The 20,791-nt window shown below is 56.7% G+C and overlaps 2 protein-coding genes across 9 annotated transcripts in view; one reads left to right on the top strand and one right to left on the bottom strand.

Annotated features, from left to right (window-relative positions):
• Positions 1-2,906: 2,906 nt before the first annotated feature.
• BACE1 (beta-secretase 1) lies at positions 2,907-10,054 on the bottom strand. The gene is made up of 9 exons (XM_040616037.1): positions 9,540-10,054; positions 5,532-5,620; positions 4,776-4,992; positions 4,359-4,496; positions 4,106-4,240; positions 3,863-3,964; positions 3,570-3,719; positions 3,244-3,415; positions 2,907-3,148 (listed from the first exon to the last, which is right to left on the bottom strand). The coding sequence occupies exons 1-9, from the start codon at positions 9,783-9,785 to the stop codon at positions 2,907-2,909; spliced, it is 1,491 nt and encodes a 496-aa protein (XP_040471971.1). The 5' UTR covers positions 9,786-10,054.
• A 273-nt stretch (positions 10,055-10,327) lies between these two features.
• The window catches only part of CEP164 (centrosomal protein 164), a 42,006-nt gene continuing 31,542 nt past the window's right edge, over positions 10,328-20,791 (top strand). For 4 of the 8 annotated variants that reach the window (XM_040615992.1, XM_040615996.1, XM_040615993.1 and 1 more), the window contains exons 1-7: positions 10,328-10,405; positions 12,449-12,542; positions 12,925-13,036; positions 13,417-13,636; positions 17,866-18,024; positions 18,900-19,028; positions 19,431-19,508. In XM_040615992.1, the coding sequence (XP_040471926.1) occupies positions 12,461-12,542; positions 12,925-13,036; positions 13,417-13,636; positions 17,866-18,024; positions 18,900-19,028; positions 19,431-19,508 (780 nt within the window). In that variant the 5' untranslated portion in view covers positions 10,328-10,405; positions 12,449-12,460. The remainder of the gene's footprint in view (positions 10,406-12,448; positions 12,543-12,924; positions 13,037-13,416; positions 13,637-17,865; positions 18,025-18,899; positions 19,029-19,430; positions 19,509-20,791) is intronic. The other 4 variants (XM_040615998.1, XM_040615999.1, XM_040616000.1 and 1 more) reach the window with 2 other exon arrangements.

Raw genomic sequence — 20,791 nt, forward strand, 5'->3', positions numbered from 1 at the left:
CCATGCGCCTCCACCCGGCGTTCCCTGCGGTACCTGGGCCCTGGGGAGGGAAGCGCTCGGGAGCAAACGGATGCGGCTGCGCTGCAGCTCGGGATAACCAACCTGTTGCAGTTCCTCCTTTCCCCTCTCCTGTACTTTCTCCTAAAGCACAGGCTGACGCACCAACACCTTTCTCCATGGATTTCGGTGGGATTACGAGGTGCTCAGCACCACTTCAAATCTTGCGCTGACTCTGTAGAATTTCTTTTCCCCTTGTTTGCAGCCTGTGGTGCAAATTCAGCCCTGCTAGAGGCACCTGCACCTCCGGGTCGGTCAGTGCAAGCGCTGCCTGCACGCAGCACGCCTGAATTTGGCCACAGCCCCAATCTTCCTACACGCACGCACACACACACTTGCCAGCGTGTTTTAAGGCAGTGGTCCACAACAGTCTCTGGGATCCTGGGAGGGTCCTGGGCAGGCACAAGGGTGCGGAGGTCTGTGCGCGCTCTGTGGTTGTGTAACGTTCTCCTCGCGCGCCGGAGTGGGGTCGCTGGATGCTTGCAGTTCTGCAGCGGGGCATGGGAACTGGGCGCTGCTCGTGAGCGCGCCAGCAGTGACGTGGGACAGTTTAGGGGTGCGCGTAACGGGCTGTTGTGGCGGTGCCCAGTGCTAGGGCTGGCTTGCCTCTCCTACACTGCGTGTGTCTCCTCCTCCCGCCCGTGCACTGGCTCCCTTGCTGCTTTTTGAAGGAAATATTTAAGCGCAGGATTTAGGTAACAAGCTTAATGCTCGGTGATTACTGCAGCGCTGCAGTGCTCCAGCCCCTAGCCCCTGTCCCCACCTGAACTGGTGGCTCGGCTCTTGCGTGTGCCTTGGCTGGGCAGCTGCCAGCTCGGCCCGGGCACCGCAGGTAGCCCTGTCCTTTGCTCGTGGAGGAATGTTGCCTTTTAATCAGTGAATCTTGGCGTTTAAAACAAAGCACCTTCCCATCTGAGTTGCAGGCAGAGAAGCAAGAAATACAGCATTATCAACTGCCTGCAAGATCAAGGGCATCTGCCCTGGGGAAGGGTGATGGTGAGCTTGCAGCCGCCCCCTCTCCCCGGGGCAGGGATTGCTGTGGGGAGAAGGGGAGCGTTGTCCTTACATACCGTGAAGTCCTCCCTTTGCTGTAGGAACACGGTGAGGACAGAAGTGCCTCCTGCGCCCAATGTCCTTTCGGCTTGTGAACCACTGTTCTGCGTGCTCCAGCCCTGCCCTCCTGCGTCCCTCCATCACTGTCACCACCTCCTCTGAAACCGACTCGGACCACCTCTGATCCATAAAGTGCTTCCACCCGAGCACGCCGCTACTGAGCGAGCCCTGGCCTTGGGTTGTGGCCAAGGCCCTAGGACTGAGCAGAGGGGCTAAAAATATTTTAAAAAAACAAAACCAAAACAGGACCAAACCCCCTAATGTTGGGTTTTGGAACAGTGACTTTGAGCGCTAGAATTAAAAATATAGATATATGTATATATTGTACAGGTGAGAAGCGACCGTTATTTGTACACCTGTGTGCGGTGTGGGACCTGCTATATACACGCTCTGATTCTGCGCAGCTGCACTACTAGTGACTCGCGTTATAAAAAAAAAAATAATAAATACAACCATGTGTTTAAAAAATAATAAATGCTGCAAGTCCCCACAGCCACTGCCTGTCCCCAGGCTGCCGGGATGTCTCACGCATGGAGAGCAGGAGCTGGGGCCGGACACATGGACTTGTGGAGCAAGCGGAGCTGCTGTGCCCCGTGCCGGGGGACGCGCCAGCAGTGAGGCAGGGCAGGGGCTGCGGGGGGGGGGGCGGCTGAGCCCGGCGCTGGCTCCCCTATGGCTTTTGAACGGGCGGGTGGGCTGGGGAGCGGCCGGGGTTGGGTAACTCGCTCTCTCCTGGCACACGATTTCTGTGTAGCAGGCTGGGGGGTGCTTGTAGTGCACGACCCCCTTCCCCACGCCTGCAGCCCCGAGCTGGGAGGCTGTTTTCCCCGGGGGGGGAGGGCAGCAGCCGCCAACTTCTCCATGGCTGCTGCTGGAAAGGAGAGGCAGTTTCCCATCCCCAAAGGGGACGTGGTGAGCGAAAGCGGCGCAGGGAGAGGATGGGTGCCTGCTCATGCCCGTCCCAGGAGGCAGCCGGGAGAGTGGGGTGGGCACAGGGAGCCCAGGGGCTGGCAGCAGCGGAAGCAGAGCCTGGGGGTGGCAGGGGGGACGCAACGGGAAATGCAAGAGCAAGCGGAGTATGGGTGAGCAGGAGGGTGGGAGGGAAACCCCTGCCTCTGGCTGCTCCCGTCCAGGCAGCCCCAGGCCGGCCCTGCGTGGCTGTCTCTGAAAAGCTGGGGACGGGAGGCTCCGGAGATGGGAACCCTGGAGCCTGGCGGGATCAGGCATGCCGCACCGGGAGCTGTGCGCAGGGGCGTGCACCCACAGCTCCCTACACAACAGCGGGGGCCGGCGGCTTCATGGCAGCGTGGGCTGAGGGCGGCTGCGCAGGGATGGAGGGTGACGGGAGACAGGCGGCGCGACGGCTCATCAGCACGGTTCTGTCACGCCTGGCACGGCTGGGCAGGAGAGCTGGGACAGCCCAGCCCATACTGGTGCCGGAGCAGGGAAGCTGCCCCAGCCCACAGGGTTGCTGCACGCTCTCCCCCCTCTCCGCCTGCCCCGCTCTTTCTGCAGGTCCCAGACAAACACAGCCCAGGCCTGGGGCTCCCACGGCTGCTCCCGACCTGCTGGCCCTGACGGGCACCAAGTCCCCCAGGGCCAGGAGGGCCCGGGCTGAGGGTCTGAGCTCCCCACGCTGCTGCCCTGCCTCCGTGCTCCAGCCCTGGAGAAAGGACCTACCTCCCCCTGCCCTGCTGCCTCACCTGCGGCCCCGGGGCTGCCCCCATGCTCCGCCATCACTTCAGCAAGGATATGTCATCAGCAAAGTCGTCGTGGTCCCGCCGCAGGCAGTGGAAGCAGCGCCACTGGAACACCATGAGGCAGAGGGGCAGCATGAAAAGGGCGCAGATGGCTGCCATGACGTAGGCGATGGTCATCAGGGTGGACTCGTCCGTCTGCGGGATGTTGTAGCCACAGTCCTCCATGTTGGAGTGCAGGTAGGGCCCCTCCACTGCGGCCATCCGAAACTCGTCGTGCACTGGGGGCGGGAGAAGGCAGGGGTCTGGCCACTGCGCTACCATGGCATGTCCACGTCCCCTCTACCTCTCCCTTCCTCCAGGCCCCAGCCCTCACCGTGGCAGGCACTGACAGCAAAGCCGATGCGCTTGCGGGCGCGGTCAAAGACCACGTAGAAGCCCTCCATGATGACAGCGCCCATGACGGTGCCTGTGGAGGACTGGGAGATGGCGAACTTGTAGCAGTCGTCCTGAGAGGTGGCCACGTCCTCCACTGGGCGCAGGTATTGCTGTAAGAAGAGAGGCACCGTCAGGAAAGGGGCTGGGGCAGAGCTCCCGGGGGCAGGTGGCTGTGCCCACCCAGCCACGGTCCTGCCCACGTGACTGGCTCCAGCCTGCGCTCCGACTCAGCACCAGGCAGGGTCTGGCCAGCCCAATGCTCACCTGGGGCAGGATGGTGATGCGGAAGGACTGGTTGGTGGCCTCCCCCATCAGGTAGAGGGACAGGACCGGGAAGATGTGCCAGGGGGTGGTGCCGACCTGCCAGCAAACCAGCTGCTCCCCCAGCCAGAAGCCATCTGGGAACTTCTCCGTCTGCCAGAGGGAAAGGGGAGGTGAGTGTGGCCGTGCCGGGCGGGCAGCAGAGATCCTCAGGCTGGTGCCAGGCAGCTGCACTGCCTGCAGCCCTGCACCAGCCCGGGGGGTGTGCCCACGGCGGAGGGATGGGTCTCACTGACTGAAGAAGCTGTTTTGATGGATTTCACTGCAGCCTCAAACACTTTCTTCGGCAGCCTGAGGTTGGTTGTCCCGCTATCCACGATACTCTTGTCGTAGTTGTACTGGGGGCAGAAGAGGAGTGAGCCAGGCGCGAGACCCCAGCCCCGCTCCCCTCCCAATCCCCCTCAGATCAAAGGCAGATGCCTCCAGTGGCAGCGACAAAGCAGCGCCCCGTAGGGCAGGTTCCCCCAGGGCCCCCTCACCTCTTTGCAGTCCATGTTCAGGTCCTGTCCGTTGACCTCCAGCTTGACGATGATGACCTCGTAGTACCACTCCTTCCGGATGGGTGTGTACCAGATGTCACCCACATACAGCGAGCGGTCAATGCCACCAATGATCTGCAGAGGGGACAGAAAGGCGCTGCCACCACACTCTGCCAGCTCTGGCCAGGGCACCTCCCGCGCGGGCAGCCCCACCAGCCTTCCCCGGCCTGTGCACCGCCTGCGGAGCACTCACCATGCTGCCCCCCACCGATGCCAGGGCCTCTGTCTCGTTGGGCGAGAAGCCTGCCCCACAAAGCTGGAGGGAGAAGATGTTGGGCACCCGTGTCTGCTTCACCAGGGAGTCAAAGAAGGGCTCCAGGCTGTCGTCAGGCTGGTGGGAGGAGAAAGCGGAGGCAGGACAGGGATGTATCAGTGCTATCCCTTCTCCAGGGGCTCTCCCTACCCAGGGAGCTCCCCTTGCTGGGACCGCTGTGCCCCAGGAATAGTGGCTCTGCATGCTGTTGGAGCAGGGCTCAAGGTCATCAGCACAGCTTTCAAGCCAGGCCCCAGGGGACTGAGCAGAGCCAAGGAAAGAGGCAACCAAACCCTGCTGGGACAGGGTGCCCGTGTCTGCTGGACGGGCCAGGCAGAGCCGCAAGCCAGGACTCACCCGGGCGATCTCGGCATACGCCAGCCCCAGGATCCCTTCCCAGTTGGAGCCGTTGATGAAGAATTTGTCCGACTCCGTGATGGCAGCAATGTTGGCTCTGACAGTGACGTTGGGGCCATGGGGGATGGTGACAAGGTCGGTGCCCAGTTCCCCTTCCCACTTGCCCTGGGTGTAGGGCACATACACACCCTTCCGCAGGTCACGATAGGTGCTGGACCTGCAATGGTGTAAAAGAGCCAGAGTAAGGGCAGTGCAGGGGAGGAGCAGGTGCCTGCACATTGTTGGGTGATGGTGGGAGCATGCACACGCATAGCTGAGAATTTGCAAGGACAGAGGTGCGCCTGTCCTGCAAACCAGCATGGCTGGGTGAGGGCAGTGCATTTCTCCACTCGTGCAGCTGCTGGTGAGCCCCACCACGGGTCGGTGAAGCACCAGGATGGCTCCTTGCAGCCTGAGCCAAGGCTGCCACAGCGTGTGGAGGGGACAAGCCCAGTTGCTGTTTGCCCTGCACAACGGGCAGCAGCCCCGACACCATCTTAAACATTGTGGGAGGGCGGACAGGCGGTCGAGGGGTCCCTCGTTCTCTGGGCGCAGAAGGGACTGCGCGGACCCAGCCGTCCCAGAGGCTGGGCGGTACCTGGCAGGGTCCAGCCAGACCCCCAGCGAGAAGGGACAGCATGCCTCTGTGGGGCTGGGGCTGCATCACAGGCACACTGAGCAGTGGCTGTGCTGTCTGCATCGTCTCAGCATACTCACAGCTGCCGCTGGTAGTATCTCCGGAGGAATGGGTGAGGTGCAGCTCCCACAGCGAAATTACTGCTCCCTGTATCCACTAGGATATTCAGCTGGAGAAGGAAGAGAGACAGGGAGGCTCAGGACTGCAGCGAGACCTTGCTGTACCATCCACCCAGCTCTGTCCAGCCCCACAGGTGACACTTTCCCTGTCCCCACGCCTGGCACGCGGTGGCTGCCATATCATGTGCTTCCCAGGGAGCCACGGCTCTGGGTCCCTGTCTGAGTGGTACGCCTGGGTCTGCCCTCCCAACCGGGCCAGGGCATTCCCAGCTCACCCCTACTGAGTGGCCGGGCCCTTTGCCAGCCCCGTTGTTGGCACTGGGTTAGCGCTGGCTCCCTGGCACAGCTCCGTGTGCTGCTGCCTGGGGCTGGCAGGGCTCAGCCCACCCTAGGTGGGCACGAAGGGTCCTTTGCCCTGCCAGCAGCAGCAGGACAGGCAGAAACAGGGCAGGGGGGTTGCCCTGGTGCCTGTTGTGTCTGAGGCACCCCAGAGGGATGCTGTGTAGCAGTGCAGAGCCCAAGCCGAGCTGGGGCCCTCTTTTGCTGTGCCCAGGGGTGGCTCGGAGATGCTGTGTGAGAGAACACAGTGGTGGGGGAGTCAGCGACATCAAGGTGTTGCACCAAAAGCAAACATTGTCCGGCACCGTGCAAACAGAGCATGAGCTCTCCTCCCAGCACAGCCCGGCCTCGGCCCCTGCGCCCAGTGCCTCAACCCACAGGCAAGATTCGGCAAGCACCTGGCACGGTGCTGTGGGGCCAGAGCGAGCAGCAGCAAGATGGGGTGCCCAGGCTCCCCTTGCCAGGAAACCTAATTTGCTCGCAAAGCTGTTCAGAAGGATTGATGGAACACAAGCCCCTGCAGATTGCTGGGTCTGCTAATCGGCCATCCATATGCCGAGCTCTGCTCCCAGTTCATTTCTGCCTGTGTCCCGGATTACCAGCTCACAGGCAGGGTTTGGCAAACATCCCACCGGTGGGGCTGGGAGCGAGCCAGGTGGGTGCTGCCCCCACCTGAACCCTGCCTGCGGCACCCTTCACTGTGAGGAGCAGAGTGGGGGGACTGCTGGGGTGGGAGCGGGGCTCTGGGCCATGCTGGACCACGTTGCTGCAGGGTGAGCTCCGAGTCCCAGTGCCGGGGCACTGCTTCACCAGCACCGTACCAGGGCTCTGGCCCTTAATCTGTGGAGTCTGAAGGGAGAGGGAAGGAGGCTAATGCGCTTGTGCTAATCGTAAAAGCGCTGGACTACAGCTGCTGGAGTTTTCTCCGTGGCTCGCTGACAGGGGACGGCTGCAGGCAGCATGTCCCGGGTGCCCCTTGCCCAGCCCACAGCCCCGTGCTGTGCTGGGGACAGGTCTCCCCTGACCCCAGGCTGGCTTCTCACCTGGGGGCACTTTCATTTCAGGCCATGAGTAAAGACCAGAGCGGCACGTTTGCCCCTCCAATATTCTCCTCGGGCAAAAGCCAGGAGCTGCCAGGCTGGCTCAGTGCCGGCTGCACCGCCCAACCTTCCCCCGGCAACCTGGCACCTGCAGCCTCGGCTGATGCACCGGAGCCGTTCCCAGGGTGGTTCTGTTTGATCGGTCATTAGGGGCCATCTGCTCCACTCAGCTCGTCTTCGCTGGTCCCTGGGGTACCCAGAGGAGAAGTGTTTCCCTGGAGAAAGACCTGCTGAGCTGATGCTGCAGGGAGAGGACGCAGGCAGCAGGGAGGCATTTTGCTCTTGCCTGGCCGAGAGCAGCAGCTGTGCCAGGGAGATGAGACAAGCCGCAGCTACCTGGGACCCGCATGCAACCCCTCAGCAGCCAGACAGCCCCAGCCGGTCCTTGCCAGGCCGGTGGGTGCTACACACCTAAGCAATGGCAGCAGCAGTGAGGACCTGCACCCCGCAGGCTCCATCCTGCTGACAGGAGTCATGCAAAGGACCCGCGTGGAGAGGACTCACACCCTTGAGACTCAGTCTGGCCATCGATTCAGGCCAGGACGCGACGCGTAAACGGGCAAGGCAAGGACATGTGTGGCAGGGATGCTGTCTGAAACCTCTCTGCTGCTCCCTGGAAGTGACAGCCCCTCCAGGCACCTCAGCAGAAGCACTGGCTCTGCGCGGTACATGCCCTAGCGCCGCGTGTCACTCCCGAGGCGGTGAGCCTCAACCTGCTCGCGGAGGCACCAAGCCTTCGCCATCAGTCCTGAAGCACCAGCTCCCAGTGCTCGGCTCCCACCCTCTGCCCCCTGTATTTATGGCTCGGCCACAGTCCTGGGGAGCCCAGTGTGACCACGCAGCGTAACCAACACGCTAAGGGCCACGGAGTGCGAGAGCAATTAACCGCTGAGGGTGACTACACAGCACAGCTCAGAACCAAAATTAAAGCACAACAGAATAAAGACACTTCCTTGCCAGCACCACGAAGCTGAAAGAAAACGTGAGAAGGGAGATGGAGCTGCAGGGGAGAGTGGAGCACACAGACCACCCATGTGCCTTTGAGAAGGACGCACACACCTCCGCGGACAAACACCCTCCCCGCTCCCTGATTTTCTGCATATGCACAGCCCTACCCTTTCATGTGAATGTTTTAATGCCATTACAACGCCTGGAGGGATTTTGCTCCAGCACACACACGCACGCACGCACATGCACCACGTTCACATTTGGAAGGAGTCCAAGGCTGGAAGATGCTGTCCAAAAGGGTGACTGGCTCAGAAACACACAAGTGCCTGGAAACAGGTGGTTCGCACGGAAATTATCTGGCAGCTGCGACACATGGCAGGTCCCAGGCAAAAGATGATGAAATCACATTTAAAACTAGATTTTAGAAATAATCTCCTCCCCTTTTCCCGAAACGCACCCTGCCAAAGCAGAGAATAAAACCCAGGCACACAGGGACAATACAAAAGCGCTCCGAGAGACCTGCTTTCTGTGTGGCAGAATTACTCCCCAGTCCATGCTTCACTTCTCGCTTGTGTTGCTCTCTCCCACCATGTGTGCAGAGCTGCACTGGGCACCCGGGATGGAGCCAGGTCGTGGGGAAAAACCAGCCTTTGTTTCAGACTCTGCGCAGGCGCTGGGTGTTTTGGCAGCACCAGCCTATGTGGTGGGTGGCAAGTGCGTGGGAACGTGGCCCAGCGCTGGAAGGAACAGGGACCCTCGAACACCGAGCTGGCCCCCTTGAACCTGCAGGCCTGACTTCCATATGGGTGCAAAAGGGTTTGGCGGCAGGAACCTCCATGATCTCACCCATCAAAGAGGGGAGGAGCTGGTCGGCCCTGGGCTGTGCAGCTGGTACCTGGCCCTCGGCACCCATCCTGTCCCCAGCACACGGGCAGATGGTGCCACGCGCATGAGGCAGGCAGTGCAGCTCCTGGGACTCGAGGGACACTGATGGAAGGATGGAGCAGGAGCAGAGCCCAGCGATGCACTGGGGGGTTCCATCCCTGGCTCCTGCACGCAGCCCCGACTCCTGTGCTGTGAGAGCACCCAGGAGAGCGAGCTCTGGGAGATTTCCTCAGGTCGGGGGGGCCCGCCGGCTGTGGCGGACGGTGCACTGGGAGCACCGTGCCCTTGGCCCTGCGGTGCCTTCGCGCCTGTCGGTGGGCACACGGCCGGGCACGCCGCACGGCCGCCCACACCGCGCCGGCTCCTGCGCGCTGGCATCCTTCGGCTGGGCAGGGAGGCAGCGAGGGAGGATGGAGGGCGGGATGCAGGCTTGGCACGCACGGCACGGAGAGGCGCCCGCCGCGCCCGCCCGGCCCCGGTGAAGCGGGAGCCCCCTCCGGCCGGCCGGCACCCACAGCCGAGGCGAAAAACCGGCCACCGGGGGGGAAGGGGAGGGTGCGGGTGCAGCGGGCGCACGGCGGGCCGGGCCATGGCGGCAGCCGCAGCGCCGCTCCCCCGCACGGAGCCGCGGAGGGGCCGGAGCGGGACCCACAGCCCCGCCGCCCCGGGACCCGCATCCCGCACGGGCGGCCCCTACCTTCTGCGGGGGGCTGCCCACCGTCATCTCCACGTAGTAGCCCTGCCCGGACTTGCCCCGCAGGTTGTCGATCATCTCCACGAAGCTCCCGGCCCTCTCGGCCTCCTCCGGCGCCCGGCGCGCCCGGGGCCCCGGCGGCAGGGCCGCGCCGCCCCGCAGCGGCAGGCGGATGCGCGGCGGGGCCGGGCGGGCGCGCAGGGCGGCCGCCCCCAGCCACAGCAGCAGCCAGGGCCAGGCGGCCGCCATCGCCGCAGCGCTGCCCGCGCCCTGCGCGGCACCGGCGGCTCCCCGCCCCGGAAAGCCCTCCTCCGGGCGGGCGGGGGGACGCGGCGCCTCAACGGGCCCGCAGCGCCCAGCGCCTCGGCCGGGCGGCCGCGCCGGGGCGGGCAGGCGGCGCGGCGGGGCCGAGCGGGGCGGCGGGCATGGCGGCGCGGCCCTCCCCGCCCCGGAAAGCCCTCCCGCCGCGCCGCTCCCCGCCCGCCGGCGGAAGCGATTGGGGCGGCGGCTTGGCCCGCCGCGGTTCCGAGCCCCCGGCCGCGGCTTGGCGATCGCGGCCCGGCGGTGGGGCCGGGGCGGCGGGACCGGGGCGGGCCGGGCCGGGCCAGGCCGACGCGTCGCTATGGCAACGAGCGGCGGAGGGGGGGGGGGCTCCCGCACTACAGCCCCCGGCATGCGCCGCCGCACCGGGGACACGGCGCTGCCCTCCCGTTGGCTAATCCGGTGACGGGCTGCCTGAATGCCCAATGGCGGCCCCGCGGGGGCGGGCCGAGCCGGTGCCAGGGCCGCCGGGCCCCGGAAGCAGTAGCGGCGGCGCGGCCCGGGCAACCGCGGGCGTCCGTGACTGCGGCGACCGGGTGGCGGCCCCGGTGAGTGGGGCCCGGGGCGGGCGGGAGCGGGGGGCTCGCCGGGGGTGGGGGGAGGCTGCAGGGCGCTGCCCGGCACCGTGCTGCCCCACGGACGTTAGTGCCGGCGGGAGCGGCGCGGGGTTCCGCCGGCCGGGCCCGCGCGTTGCTGCGGGCTTTGGCGACGCCGTGCATCTGTCGTGCCTGCACAGTCGCGATAGGGGTGAGGAGCGCTTTTTTGTCGTTTATGTCCTACTAAGCAATGTCGCGTCTTCCCCCCGCCAGCCTCGCTTCTGCTGCGGCCTCGGGCTGGCTTCGGCCGCAGGCCCCAGCCCGGTGCCAGGCGTGGGGCAGGGCCTGCGGCGGGGCCGGCCTGGAGGGAAGCAACAACGGCGCCTCCAGCGAGTTTCTCGCAGCCGGCGGCTTTGACGGGGCGGGAGCAGCGCGAGCTCTGCGATGCCCTTTGGGTTTGGCATGCCCTGAATATCTTTGCCTGGGAAGTGCGGGGATTAATTGCTGCTTCTGGGACTCGCTTTACGTAACAGTCATAAGTACGGAGCGGGCTGAGGGCGCGGAAGGTGAGGAGGGCAGCGAAGGCTCGCTTACGGGCAGCAGCGTGGTGATCCTGTCCAGGTAGTCATGGCTAGTGTATTAATGCTGCTCAGACCATTCCCGTCACTGCTGGGGCCTGGCAGGCACCACAACCCCTCAGCCTCATGAGGAAAGCAGAGGCATGCTCCACCCGTTGAGTATTTTGGGTGCTTTAGGGTAAAAGTTAGTCTGACCTTGTCATTCCACTGGTGTTTGAGCAGCAGGGCTGGAAGGGACGGTGCCGTCCTTGCTCCTGCTGTGGGTTCACAGCCTCCCCTGGGCCGGTGCTGGCGCCCGTGCAGCTGTGGGGAGCCTGCTCAGCCGCCTGGCCTGGCTCCCGCCTGGCTGTGTGAGGCTAACCTGGCCAAACGTGGCCGTGCAGAGCCACAGCTGGGGTGTTTGACGTGGGGAGATGAACGTAACCGCCGCCTGGACCTGTGGTGGTTGGGTCCTTAGGGCCCGGGTTTGGCAGGACTAAATCGCTGCCTGCAGGCTTTGGGTTAAATGGCGAAGCAATGCTCCTCCAGTGGTGGGACGCGTTAATTCTGGATCCTTCTACAGCTTTTGAAGTGTCCTCTGGGAAGGTGAGGGACGCCAAGCCGAGCAGGGTGCGGTGAGAAGCTGCCTTGCCCGTGGGCAGCGCTGATTCAGCCCAGGGACTTCTTTCAAAGAGCTGTGCTCTGCGGAAACTGCTTCCTTTCTTTCTCTTTCTTCCCCTCCTCATTTCAGCTTATTTTTGGCCTGTTTAAGAAGTGCCTGAAGCAAGTACTCATCTTCTCTGTAGAAGCTTGAAAGCCTGGGGGGACTGATTATAACTTCTGTGCCACTTCAGCTCTGCTCCCCATTTCTGCAGCCCCCCTGAAACGTGCGCAGAAGGTCTTGGATTCAGTTTTGCTGTGTGCGCCGCAGTGAAAGAGCACTGTAAGCAGAGCAGAGAGCTCTGCCCTGTTCATGTTTTCCTTTCTTTGGGGCGGCTCAGGCTGTGGGTGTTGTGACCAGGGCAACCTCTTCACCCATCAGCCTAGGCTGGTGTTGGACTGTGAAGTGGAGTGCTCGCAGCCGTGCCCTGCATGGCGTGTCCAAGCAGCGCACAGCTGGCTGGTGGGCTCATTCTCCATGTTACCAAATGGATAAATGGTGAAGCAAAATTAAGTGCTAGTAACCTCTGCCTCTTGTAGCAGAGGTGGGGAAACACGCTTGTAAATAACGTAATATTTCTGCTGTTAATTAATTCACTGTGAACTGCAGCCTGCTGGCCAGTACTTTTAGCTGTGTCCTCCTGCCTTTACCAGAATCCATCAGTTCTTGCTCTTTGCCCTTCCTGTCTGCACCACGCTGGCAGCCCCAGCGCGCCTTGTTCCCCTCCACAGTCCCGGTGCCGAGTTTCCTGGGGGCTCTGCTATGCACTGTGTGATCAGGAAGCTTTATTTCTGAGTTGATCCCTGTGATTTTGTGTTGCTTCCTTCACGCTGCCAGGTGCACCGAGCCATGGCAGGAGCTACGGTGTGCGTTGGTGACCAGCTCATCCTGGAAGAAGATTTCGATGAGACGTACATTCCCAGCAACCAAGGTAGCCAATGCCTGTCCTTCCAGGAGCTGTGATAAAGGATTCAAGCATGCAAGCCACTTTGATGTGTATTAAGAAAACGGGGATCAGTTTTCTGAGAGCATGGGTGGACAGGGTAGAGTAAATGAGATTTCATGGAAGACAGATAATGAAAAATTAGCTTTTTGGTTGCAAAGATAAATGCCATTTTGCAGTCTGTCTCCCTACTTTACCAGCCTGGTAGGGCATCCTCTACTGACACGTGGGGCCATGCTGGCAGCTGTGAGCAGCTTCGTTCCAGGATCAGGATTTCCCAGTGTGCCCATTCCTTTAGCTGAGGAGGTTGGCTTTATTGTGTAGTGCCTGATGTAGACAGTCTCCACAGATTCCTCTCCTGTTTTCCTAGAAATCCAAGATTTTGCACGGGAGATCGGGATTGACCCTGAGAAGGAACCAGAGCTGATATGGCTGGCCAGGGAAGGCATTGTGGCCCCGTTACCACCTGAGTGGAAGCCCTGGTGAGAACTCTTGTCAGCAGCCATCCCATTGGATTCCTGGCCTCTCCTGCCCTTCCCCTGCTGTGTGCTGCCTCCCTCGGTGCAGGGCACCAGCTGGCAAGGGGGTAGTGCCACAGCAGATGTACTTCCTGTCGAGGGGGCAACTCAGGTCTTTTTGGGGCAGTGGAAGAAGGGGAAAGAGGTTTTGGCAAGTTGGGTAAAGATGTGAGCAATCTCCAGCAATGCTGCGTCACCACACTGATGTGTCTTTGGGCTCTGGAGATGTCACACTTCTCTTTGCTGAGCTTAAGGTGGTCATGCGATCCAGTTAGGATGCTCGGGTACATGCAGCTGTATTGGTATGTGCTCTTTCATCTTTTCATGCTGTTTTTGGCACGCAGCCAAGATACTACTGGTAATATCTATTACTTCAACTTCGCTAATGGCCAGTCCACGTGGGACCACCCCTGTGATGATCACTACCGAGAGCTCGTCATTCGGGAGCGAGAGAAACTGCTGGCACGTGGCAGCTCGAAAAAGAAAGAGAAGAAGAAGAAAGAAAAGAAAGAAAAGAAAGAAAAGAAAGAAAAGAAGGAGAAGCAGTCACTGAAGCGACCCCCTGTGAGTAGACTCTGCTTGCAGTGCTTCTGGGGAGGGCTGGGTGTAGGATGAACAAGTGACTGTGAACTAGAAGATGATCCTGTGCTGTTACTGCTTTGGGATTGGAACAGCAGTCCCCTGACATGGGATCCGCTTCAGAGGGTTTGTGGGTTTGATGGAAATCCAACGTAAGTGAGGTCACAAGCCTACAAACATCAGGAAGTTTTGGTTTAGAAGGAGCCACCTGGAGTGGAGGTGCCACAGCCCTGTGATGCTATTGCTCAGAAGGATATGGCACCAGCCTTGCTACCAGCCAAGGATGCTGGTGCTATTCTTAGCAGCAGATATTTGGGGCGCTGGAAAGGTTTCCTTCCTTGGAGAGGCCAACAAATGGTGTTTATGCAGTGTCCACACATGTGTTGCTATGATATCCAGGCATTGAGAATGGATGTGTGAGCTTAGTCTGCTTTGCTCTTGGTATCTGCAAGCGTAACCAAATTCCTTTTATATCCCAAGTGACAGCAAATAATTTCTACCTTCCGTTAGTCAGTAATGAGATGAATCTCCAAGGGCAAAGATGGTGCCTTGTGTTATTGTTCAAGGCACAGATCTCCTCAACTCTGAAAGCCTCAAGCCTTCAATTTGGGCATTTTCTTTTATAGGTATGCTTGTAATTTCAAGTGGTCAAAAATTTACACACGTATTTATGTACAAAATTGTGTATTAAGCAAGTATGTATCTTTAGGTAGATAAGAGTTTATTTATATATATATATATATATATATATATATACAGTTATATGTGATATATTTTAGTTATTTGCTAATATTTATCTACTTAGGAAATGCAGCCAGGGATTCTCCCTTCAAGGTTCTTCTGTGAAATGCCCTCTGCCGTCCTGCCCCATGGGCAGAGGAGTCCCGAGTCAGATCCAGATAGCCAGATTACAGGTGAAGGCTGCCCTGATGAAGGCAGAGGGACACCAGCAGACATAAGTGATTCAAGGAGATTATTTGCAGGCATGCAGCCAAACAAACTGCATTCCCTATTTGAGTCAAAGTTTGGCACACTATGCCAGACCTTAACTCATGTGGAGAAAAGCTTAGAAAAAGGCCCCTCTTCTATCAGCTCTGATGTAGACATCTACCGGGACCAAGATATGTCTTCAGAAATGCCAGAAAAGCTTTGTTGTGACTCCTCTGACTCGCAGTCTGATGATTTAGAGGTTAGACCACCAGTGCAACCTTTGTGTGTGTCAAAGAAATCCTGTCCACAAGTCTTTAAGAATATCAGCACTCTACTAGAGGCCATTGAAGACAAAATCCTACTCTTTGAGGATGAAGAGCCAAAAGAAAAGTGGAAGATGGAAGATGTGATGGATAAGTGTGTCCGTAAGCCTGATCATCAATTCACAGTCAGAGAGAAATCTACAGTATTGAATGGGTACATGGAGAGAAATCCAGGTGTGTTGCAAGCCAAGAGTGATGAGATCATCAGCAGACCCGAGGGAAAGGTTTTAAAGCAGACAGGAATAGAGGCAGATACAGAAGTACAAGGAGCAAAGGTATGCTAGAGGTATCAAAGTGTGATAGCAATGATTCAGTCAGTTCTCATAACAATAATGCAACCCAGGTGCTGCAAGTGAGCCATTGCTTTTCCCTGCCATGAGCCTGGAAGACAGAAGGGTGTGCGCTTTGTTGCAGGGAGAGCCTCTGCTGCCTCATCCCCTCCTGGGGTCATTCCCAGCTCGGACACTAAGTCCTGCCCAGAAGTCAGAGAAGGAGTGTAACTCAGGTTATGAAATGGTGCCACGTGCTGCTTGAATTTGAGAAAGGCCCCAGCCCAGAACCTGAACTTGTTAGTCTTATGGTGAATTTTTGTGGGGAATATGCTGATTGGAATTCTAATGGTGGGAGCACAAAGAGAAGTGAAGAAGTGGAAGGATACATCAAACTCCTGGAGTGTGGGGAGAAAAGTTTGCAGCAGACCTGCAGGTTGAGGACCAGGGGAGCAACAGGCTTGTCATCTCCACTTTCATGTGTTGACCCAAACCAGAGAAACTGCAGGGAATTAGGGCCAAATAGAGGTTGGTGAAGGAGCAGGTAGGAATGAGGTAGGAGTAAGTCCTTTGTGATGACCTTTCCACTGTAAACGTTTCTGGAGAACTGAGTGTGAAGTTTTGCTTCCAAGCCAAGTTTCAGGAGAAAAGGGGCAAAGACATCCTGTTGGAGGTCACATAAGCAGATGGGACATTAATTTTAGTGGCTTTCCTAAAGCTCAAGAGGTAGCTTGAAAAAACCTTTGTTTGTGGTCCTCCTTGCATGTCAAACGCTGCACAATTCACACTTTGTTTTAGCTTTGCAAGGGCATGAAGTGTTTTTTGAGCTCAAAACGAAGTGATGGGCAGTAAATGGAATGGGATGGCAACATCGAGTACAAAATCATCTCTAATTTTGGCTCTAAGACTATAGCAAGCACACTATAAAGTTAGTGTTTTCCCCAAAGAACCTGCAGCCTAAATTGACAGGGAATGGCTTATTCAGCTATCTTCAGTTTAATTTAGCTTGCTGAATCTCAAGTCCCAGAGTGATTGAGTTGGTTAGGGTCATATAAAAAAACCTCATAAGTTGCAGCCAGCTCTTCTGCATCCATGGCCAGGACCTTGAGAAATGGGACTCTGTTCCATCCTAAATGAAAGAAAAATGGGGAAAAGTTTGAATTAGCTTTGTCGGACAAGAGAAGGAGTATTCCCAGAGGTTATGGGCCACTGTTTTGCAGGTGGGTGCAGTACCAACCTGTCCGAGCACAGTCTGGTCCTTAAGCAGCTGCTGCTGTGGTCTTAGAACACTAAGATGGCTTACAGGTGTGATGGGGCCCAATTATAAATGTAATCTTCTCCTTCTTCCTCTGAATAGCTGGACCATTTTGTTCTGTTTTGCCCCAACTTTTTCTCTCTGCTACCGGTAGCAGGATCTTGCCCTTCACTGGGAAGAACCTTCCAGATTGATTTGTCTTTGTCCATAAGTAATTGCCTCAGTTTAATAAGAACTTAGCAAATCTCCTGTTCTGGAAAAAAAAACCGGAACTGAAATGTCACTGGATGTAACGTTAATGAATTGCTTTGCTCTGCTGTTGCTGGTACCCAGCTGCGGCTCCACCAAATTACTAGCTCAGGTTTCTAATTACCAGCATGTGGTAGCGCTCAGTTAGCTGATAAGAACTATGACTATAAATATCAGATAAACTGCGGATTATCCTGAAAGTTTTAATTAGCTCTGTGGAAGTGAGTTTATCTTTGCTGAAGGACAGCTAACATCCTCTGCTCCATACATGTAGCTAATGGCCATCTGTAGAAGATGATTAGGTAAGCCCAGAATAGGTGATTTATTCTGTTACTATGGCTGTGACAGTGACTTGGTGGGAGAAGGATCAGTGTATTTTCATCTCCCTCTCCCCATCCCGCAGCCTGCCAGTGAATTAACTCTGTTTTCAGTCTGTAATGTATAGACACAGAGCACAGGATCTGTGATTTCTGAATACACACGTGCTCTGCTGAAGCAATGGCACTTGGATGTGCTGGCGCGCTACAAAGAAAATCCTGGCATACATGTGCGTGTAGTTTAACCTGTGCGGTGTGTTGCAGGGTGAGACTGCTTGGGTGGGGAATTCCACAGAGTCAGAGCGGTTGCATTTCTGGGTGAAGATGACTTGGTGTGCATTGCTCAGAGGTGAGGATGTCAGCTGGGCCCCAGGGCTCTTGCTGTGCTTTGAAAGGGAGAGGTGGATTCAGGAGCTTCCTACAGATGTGCTGCAGCAGAGCTGCTTTCTGCTGCCTGAAATTTTTCCACTGGTGGAAGGTGAGGAAGCAGCCTGGATTTTGGTCTAAGAAGAGGTGGTAATTGCAGCTTGTGGAGAGTAGGAGGCTTCTTGCCATCGGGGTGGTTGTTACTTCACGTGTTTCACACTGAGCAGAGTAGCAGGGCAAACAGAGGTGAAGCTGCTCAGTTTGCCCTGGGTGTGGGCCTCTCCTGGAGGGTCCCGTGTGGGGGTGTGTGCAGATGTGTCAGCTAGCGTGGCTGTTGCTGTTCTCTCACTTCAGTTTTGCAGTAATGCCCATTTATTTTCTGAATTGCCAGTGAACTGAAACAGCCAGTGGTTGCACAGGGGAGCACTTTCTCCCTTTCTGAAATAAGAAATGTAAGCTCTGCATTTGTGCTGTCCTGTCAGTGAGCCCCTTCTGCATGCTCCAGTCCTCAGGCACCCTGCTAGCACCCATCCAGGTGCCCCTGGGGAACCTCGCTCCACTGCGTGGCCCTGTGGCATCTCCAGCCAGCATCCTTCGTGGGTCACTGAACGTGGACGTGGGGAGCTTGGTGGACTCCAGCCTTGTGGCCAAAGGAGGAATGCAGGTGAGGCTCTGTCTGTGGCCAGAGGAGCATGGATAAGGCTCTGTCTTCTCTGGGAACACGTCCAGAAAAGCACACTCTGCAAAAGGTCACAGGCATGGTGATGCTTAGAAGCTTAAATTGACAGTATCTGTCGTCTCTTGTCAGTTTCGAAATACTTTTGTCTGTTAAAAGACCAACACTTCCCCACTGTCTTTCACTATATTTCTTTTTTTCTGCTATTTCTAGCACGCCCAGTGCTAAATTAATGGTGAGCTTTCTTCTGCTATGCTTAGCAGATTTGAGGAAAGAATTGTTTCAATTGCTATCGGGAGGAAAAAGTTTAAGTTCATTTGAGTAGAACTTTGATTTGTGTCTAAATTGAGCATGACATCCAGTACAGGTAATGTAATCAAATAATATTTTCACTCAACTATTTGCTGAGAACAAAAAAAATAAAAACAGTTTTCTGGATGAATGTACGGTTTACAAACATACTGAATGATTATTTGTAGAAGGTGACCTTTGGGTCGACAAAACAAAGGTGTTTAGTGGTAACAAATTGATCTTTTAATGGAAAACGAAAACATTGTATATGCAAAACATTACACAAAGCAACACCTGTGCTGAAGGTTTTCTTCTTGCTGAGTTAAGTCTTGTCACTGGTGACTGCAAACATTTTGTTGTCTTATGGTCTTGAATGAATCAGAGTTTTGAGGGTAAAGAATATATCATTTCCCTTCTGGACGTGGTTGTAGCAGAATGAGGGTAGCAGCGTAATCCTGAGCACCTTCTCAGAATTCAGCAGCTTCCCTACTGCTGGCCAGTGTCTCAGTGGGTTTGTGTCTCCCCTTTCTCTTCACCTGTCCTCTTACTTCCCTTTCCTTGTGACTTCACAGCCCGCAGAGACCTGTAAGCACACCAGCCAGACCAAGAAGTTAACAGGCTTGGTCTGTGAAGAGAAGAGTTCCTTGAACATGGCAGCTCTAGATAAAGGGAGAAACGAAGAGGAGGAAAGTGAAAATGAGGTACTTTGTGTGCCTCGGCTCTTAATGCGTGTCGGTAACCATAGTGCATAAAGCCTCAAGGAATGAAAAACTGATGCTCCCCTTGTAATAGCTGGTTGACCGTGGTTGTTCCATTTGACTCGGGGCCTTAATTTGTGCTGCGTTTCCTCTGTCTGGCTGCCAAAGAGCATCTAATCCTGTTTTCTCATTGTGCTCCCTATAAATCAACATCTACCACGATGTAATTCCAAAATGAATTGCCTGTAGGCGTATTGCCTGGGTGTATTGCTATGGCTCTGCTGCATTATTTCACTGATTAGGAACCACTGGTTCCTCCTGTGTGGCCTGTGGGGTTACAGGGTCAGAACTGAATTTTGACTCTTTTTTTTTTTTTTTTTTTTTTTTTTTTTTAAATACCTTTAGAGTCTCCATGGGACAGCAAGACTGTTCAAAAACCTGCACATGGATGTCAGCGCCCTGGGAGGCAGCTTTGACTCTGAGGTAAGACAGTGGGTGATGAGACGGGCAGGTAGAACTGCCCAGGCAGAAGAGGAGCTGTGGCACTGTCAGCCGGCGCCTGGGCTGGGGAGTGAGAGTGCAGCAGTGGTGCTGGGGGTTGAGTTTCCTGTGCTGTTTATGAGCAGGAACAACCTGGAGCACGCCGATGCAGAGGAAGGTATGGCAGCAGGGCTGGGGGGAGCATATGAGAAGCCAGGTGCCGTCCGCAGGGGACAGCGGTGTGGGTATTGAAAGCAAGTTTGTGCTTGAGGGAGAAAGGATTTGAGGAGACAGCGTCTTTGTGCAGGGTAGAGCTTTGTTTCATTCTAAAGCAGAGAAGCCTAAAGCCATGCAGGTGTGATGGGCAAGCTGGAAATCAGCTCTTTCAAGGCACAGCAGAAAGGAGAGGGTCTCTGATCAGAGAGGTGCCACTGCGCTTGCTGTGGGAGGAAGGCTTGTTGAGGAAGAGGCGCGGTTTGCTTCTGCAGTGAGCGTAGAAAGAAGGCTCATTCTCGGCTGAAGCTGCCGTGGTGGCACTGAGGGGAGGAGTGTACTCTGGTAATGCCATTCTTGCAGTGTCGCCCGGTTCCACAAGAATCTGGGAAGCTTCCATCTGGACCGCACGAGGACACTTTTATGTGGCAACCTAAAACCTGGTTTTTTTCTTCCTTGTACTGCTGATAAATTCCATCACTCAGGCACAGAGCATCAGCAAAGAGTTCGGTACACGCGTGGCCTTGCGCAGACATCATGCTTTCTGTGTGGCTGCGTGCTCTCTGCCTGTGCTTTCTTAGCAGTGATCAGGCTTAAGATGGCAAGGGCACAATGGGAAGCGCGTCGCAAGCAGCTCTGGTGATTTGGCCCGACTGTTTGTGCTGACATTAATCCTTTCTCGCCACTTTGAAAATTCTGTTCCAGTATCTGAAAGGCAAATTAATTTCTTTTCAAGGGTTTTACAGTATTTCCCTTATCCTTTTCACAGCATATGAAAATTAAGCTGTAAAGTACTTTGCTGGAGAACCCATTCACAATACTGGGCAGAAACTGCAAAGGCTTATGCTAAAGTGGATGTGAAGAAGAAAGGCCTGACTCTCTCATCTCCAGACAACAAGCAGCCTGTTGGGGCCCAATTCGTCACCGAAATGTTAATGTGTCCAGGAACAAAGGGCTGTCTTGGCATTTCAGCGCCTGGGCAGGGCTTTAGGAATCTGTTATGAAACAGCAATTGCTGCCCGACAGCCAGGCTCTGTTAACCCAGATGGGTGACATCTTAGTCCCGATAAGAT

This window comes from Falco naumanni, chromosome 16 (assembly GCF_017639655.2).
Source record: "Falco naumanni isolate bFalNau1 chromosome 16, bFalNau1.pat, whole genome shotgun sequence".
NCBI classification, from domain to species: Eukaryota; Metazoa; Chordata; class Aves; order Falconiformes; family Falconidae; genus Falco; species Falco naumanni.

Bases quoted from the DNA above. Each gene is read 5' to 3' on its own strand.
- BACE1 (XM_040616037.1), bottom strand. From the start codon at position 9,785: ATGGCGGCCGCCTGGCCCTGGCTGCTGCTGTGGCTGGGGGCGGCCGCC. The intron at 4,241-4,358 runs GTGAGTGCTCCG...TCCCCTCTGCAG, and splicing joins CATCGGTGGGGGGCAGCATG to ATCATTGGTGGCATTGACCG. The intron at 3,965-4,105 runs GTGAGGGGGCCC...TTCTGCCCCCAG, and splicing joins TGAACATGGACTGCAAAGAG to TACAACTACGACAAGAGTAT.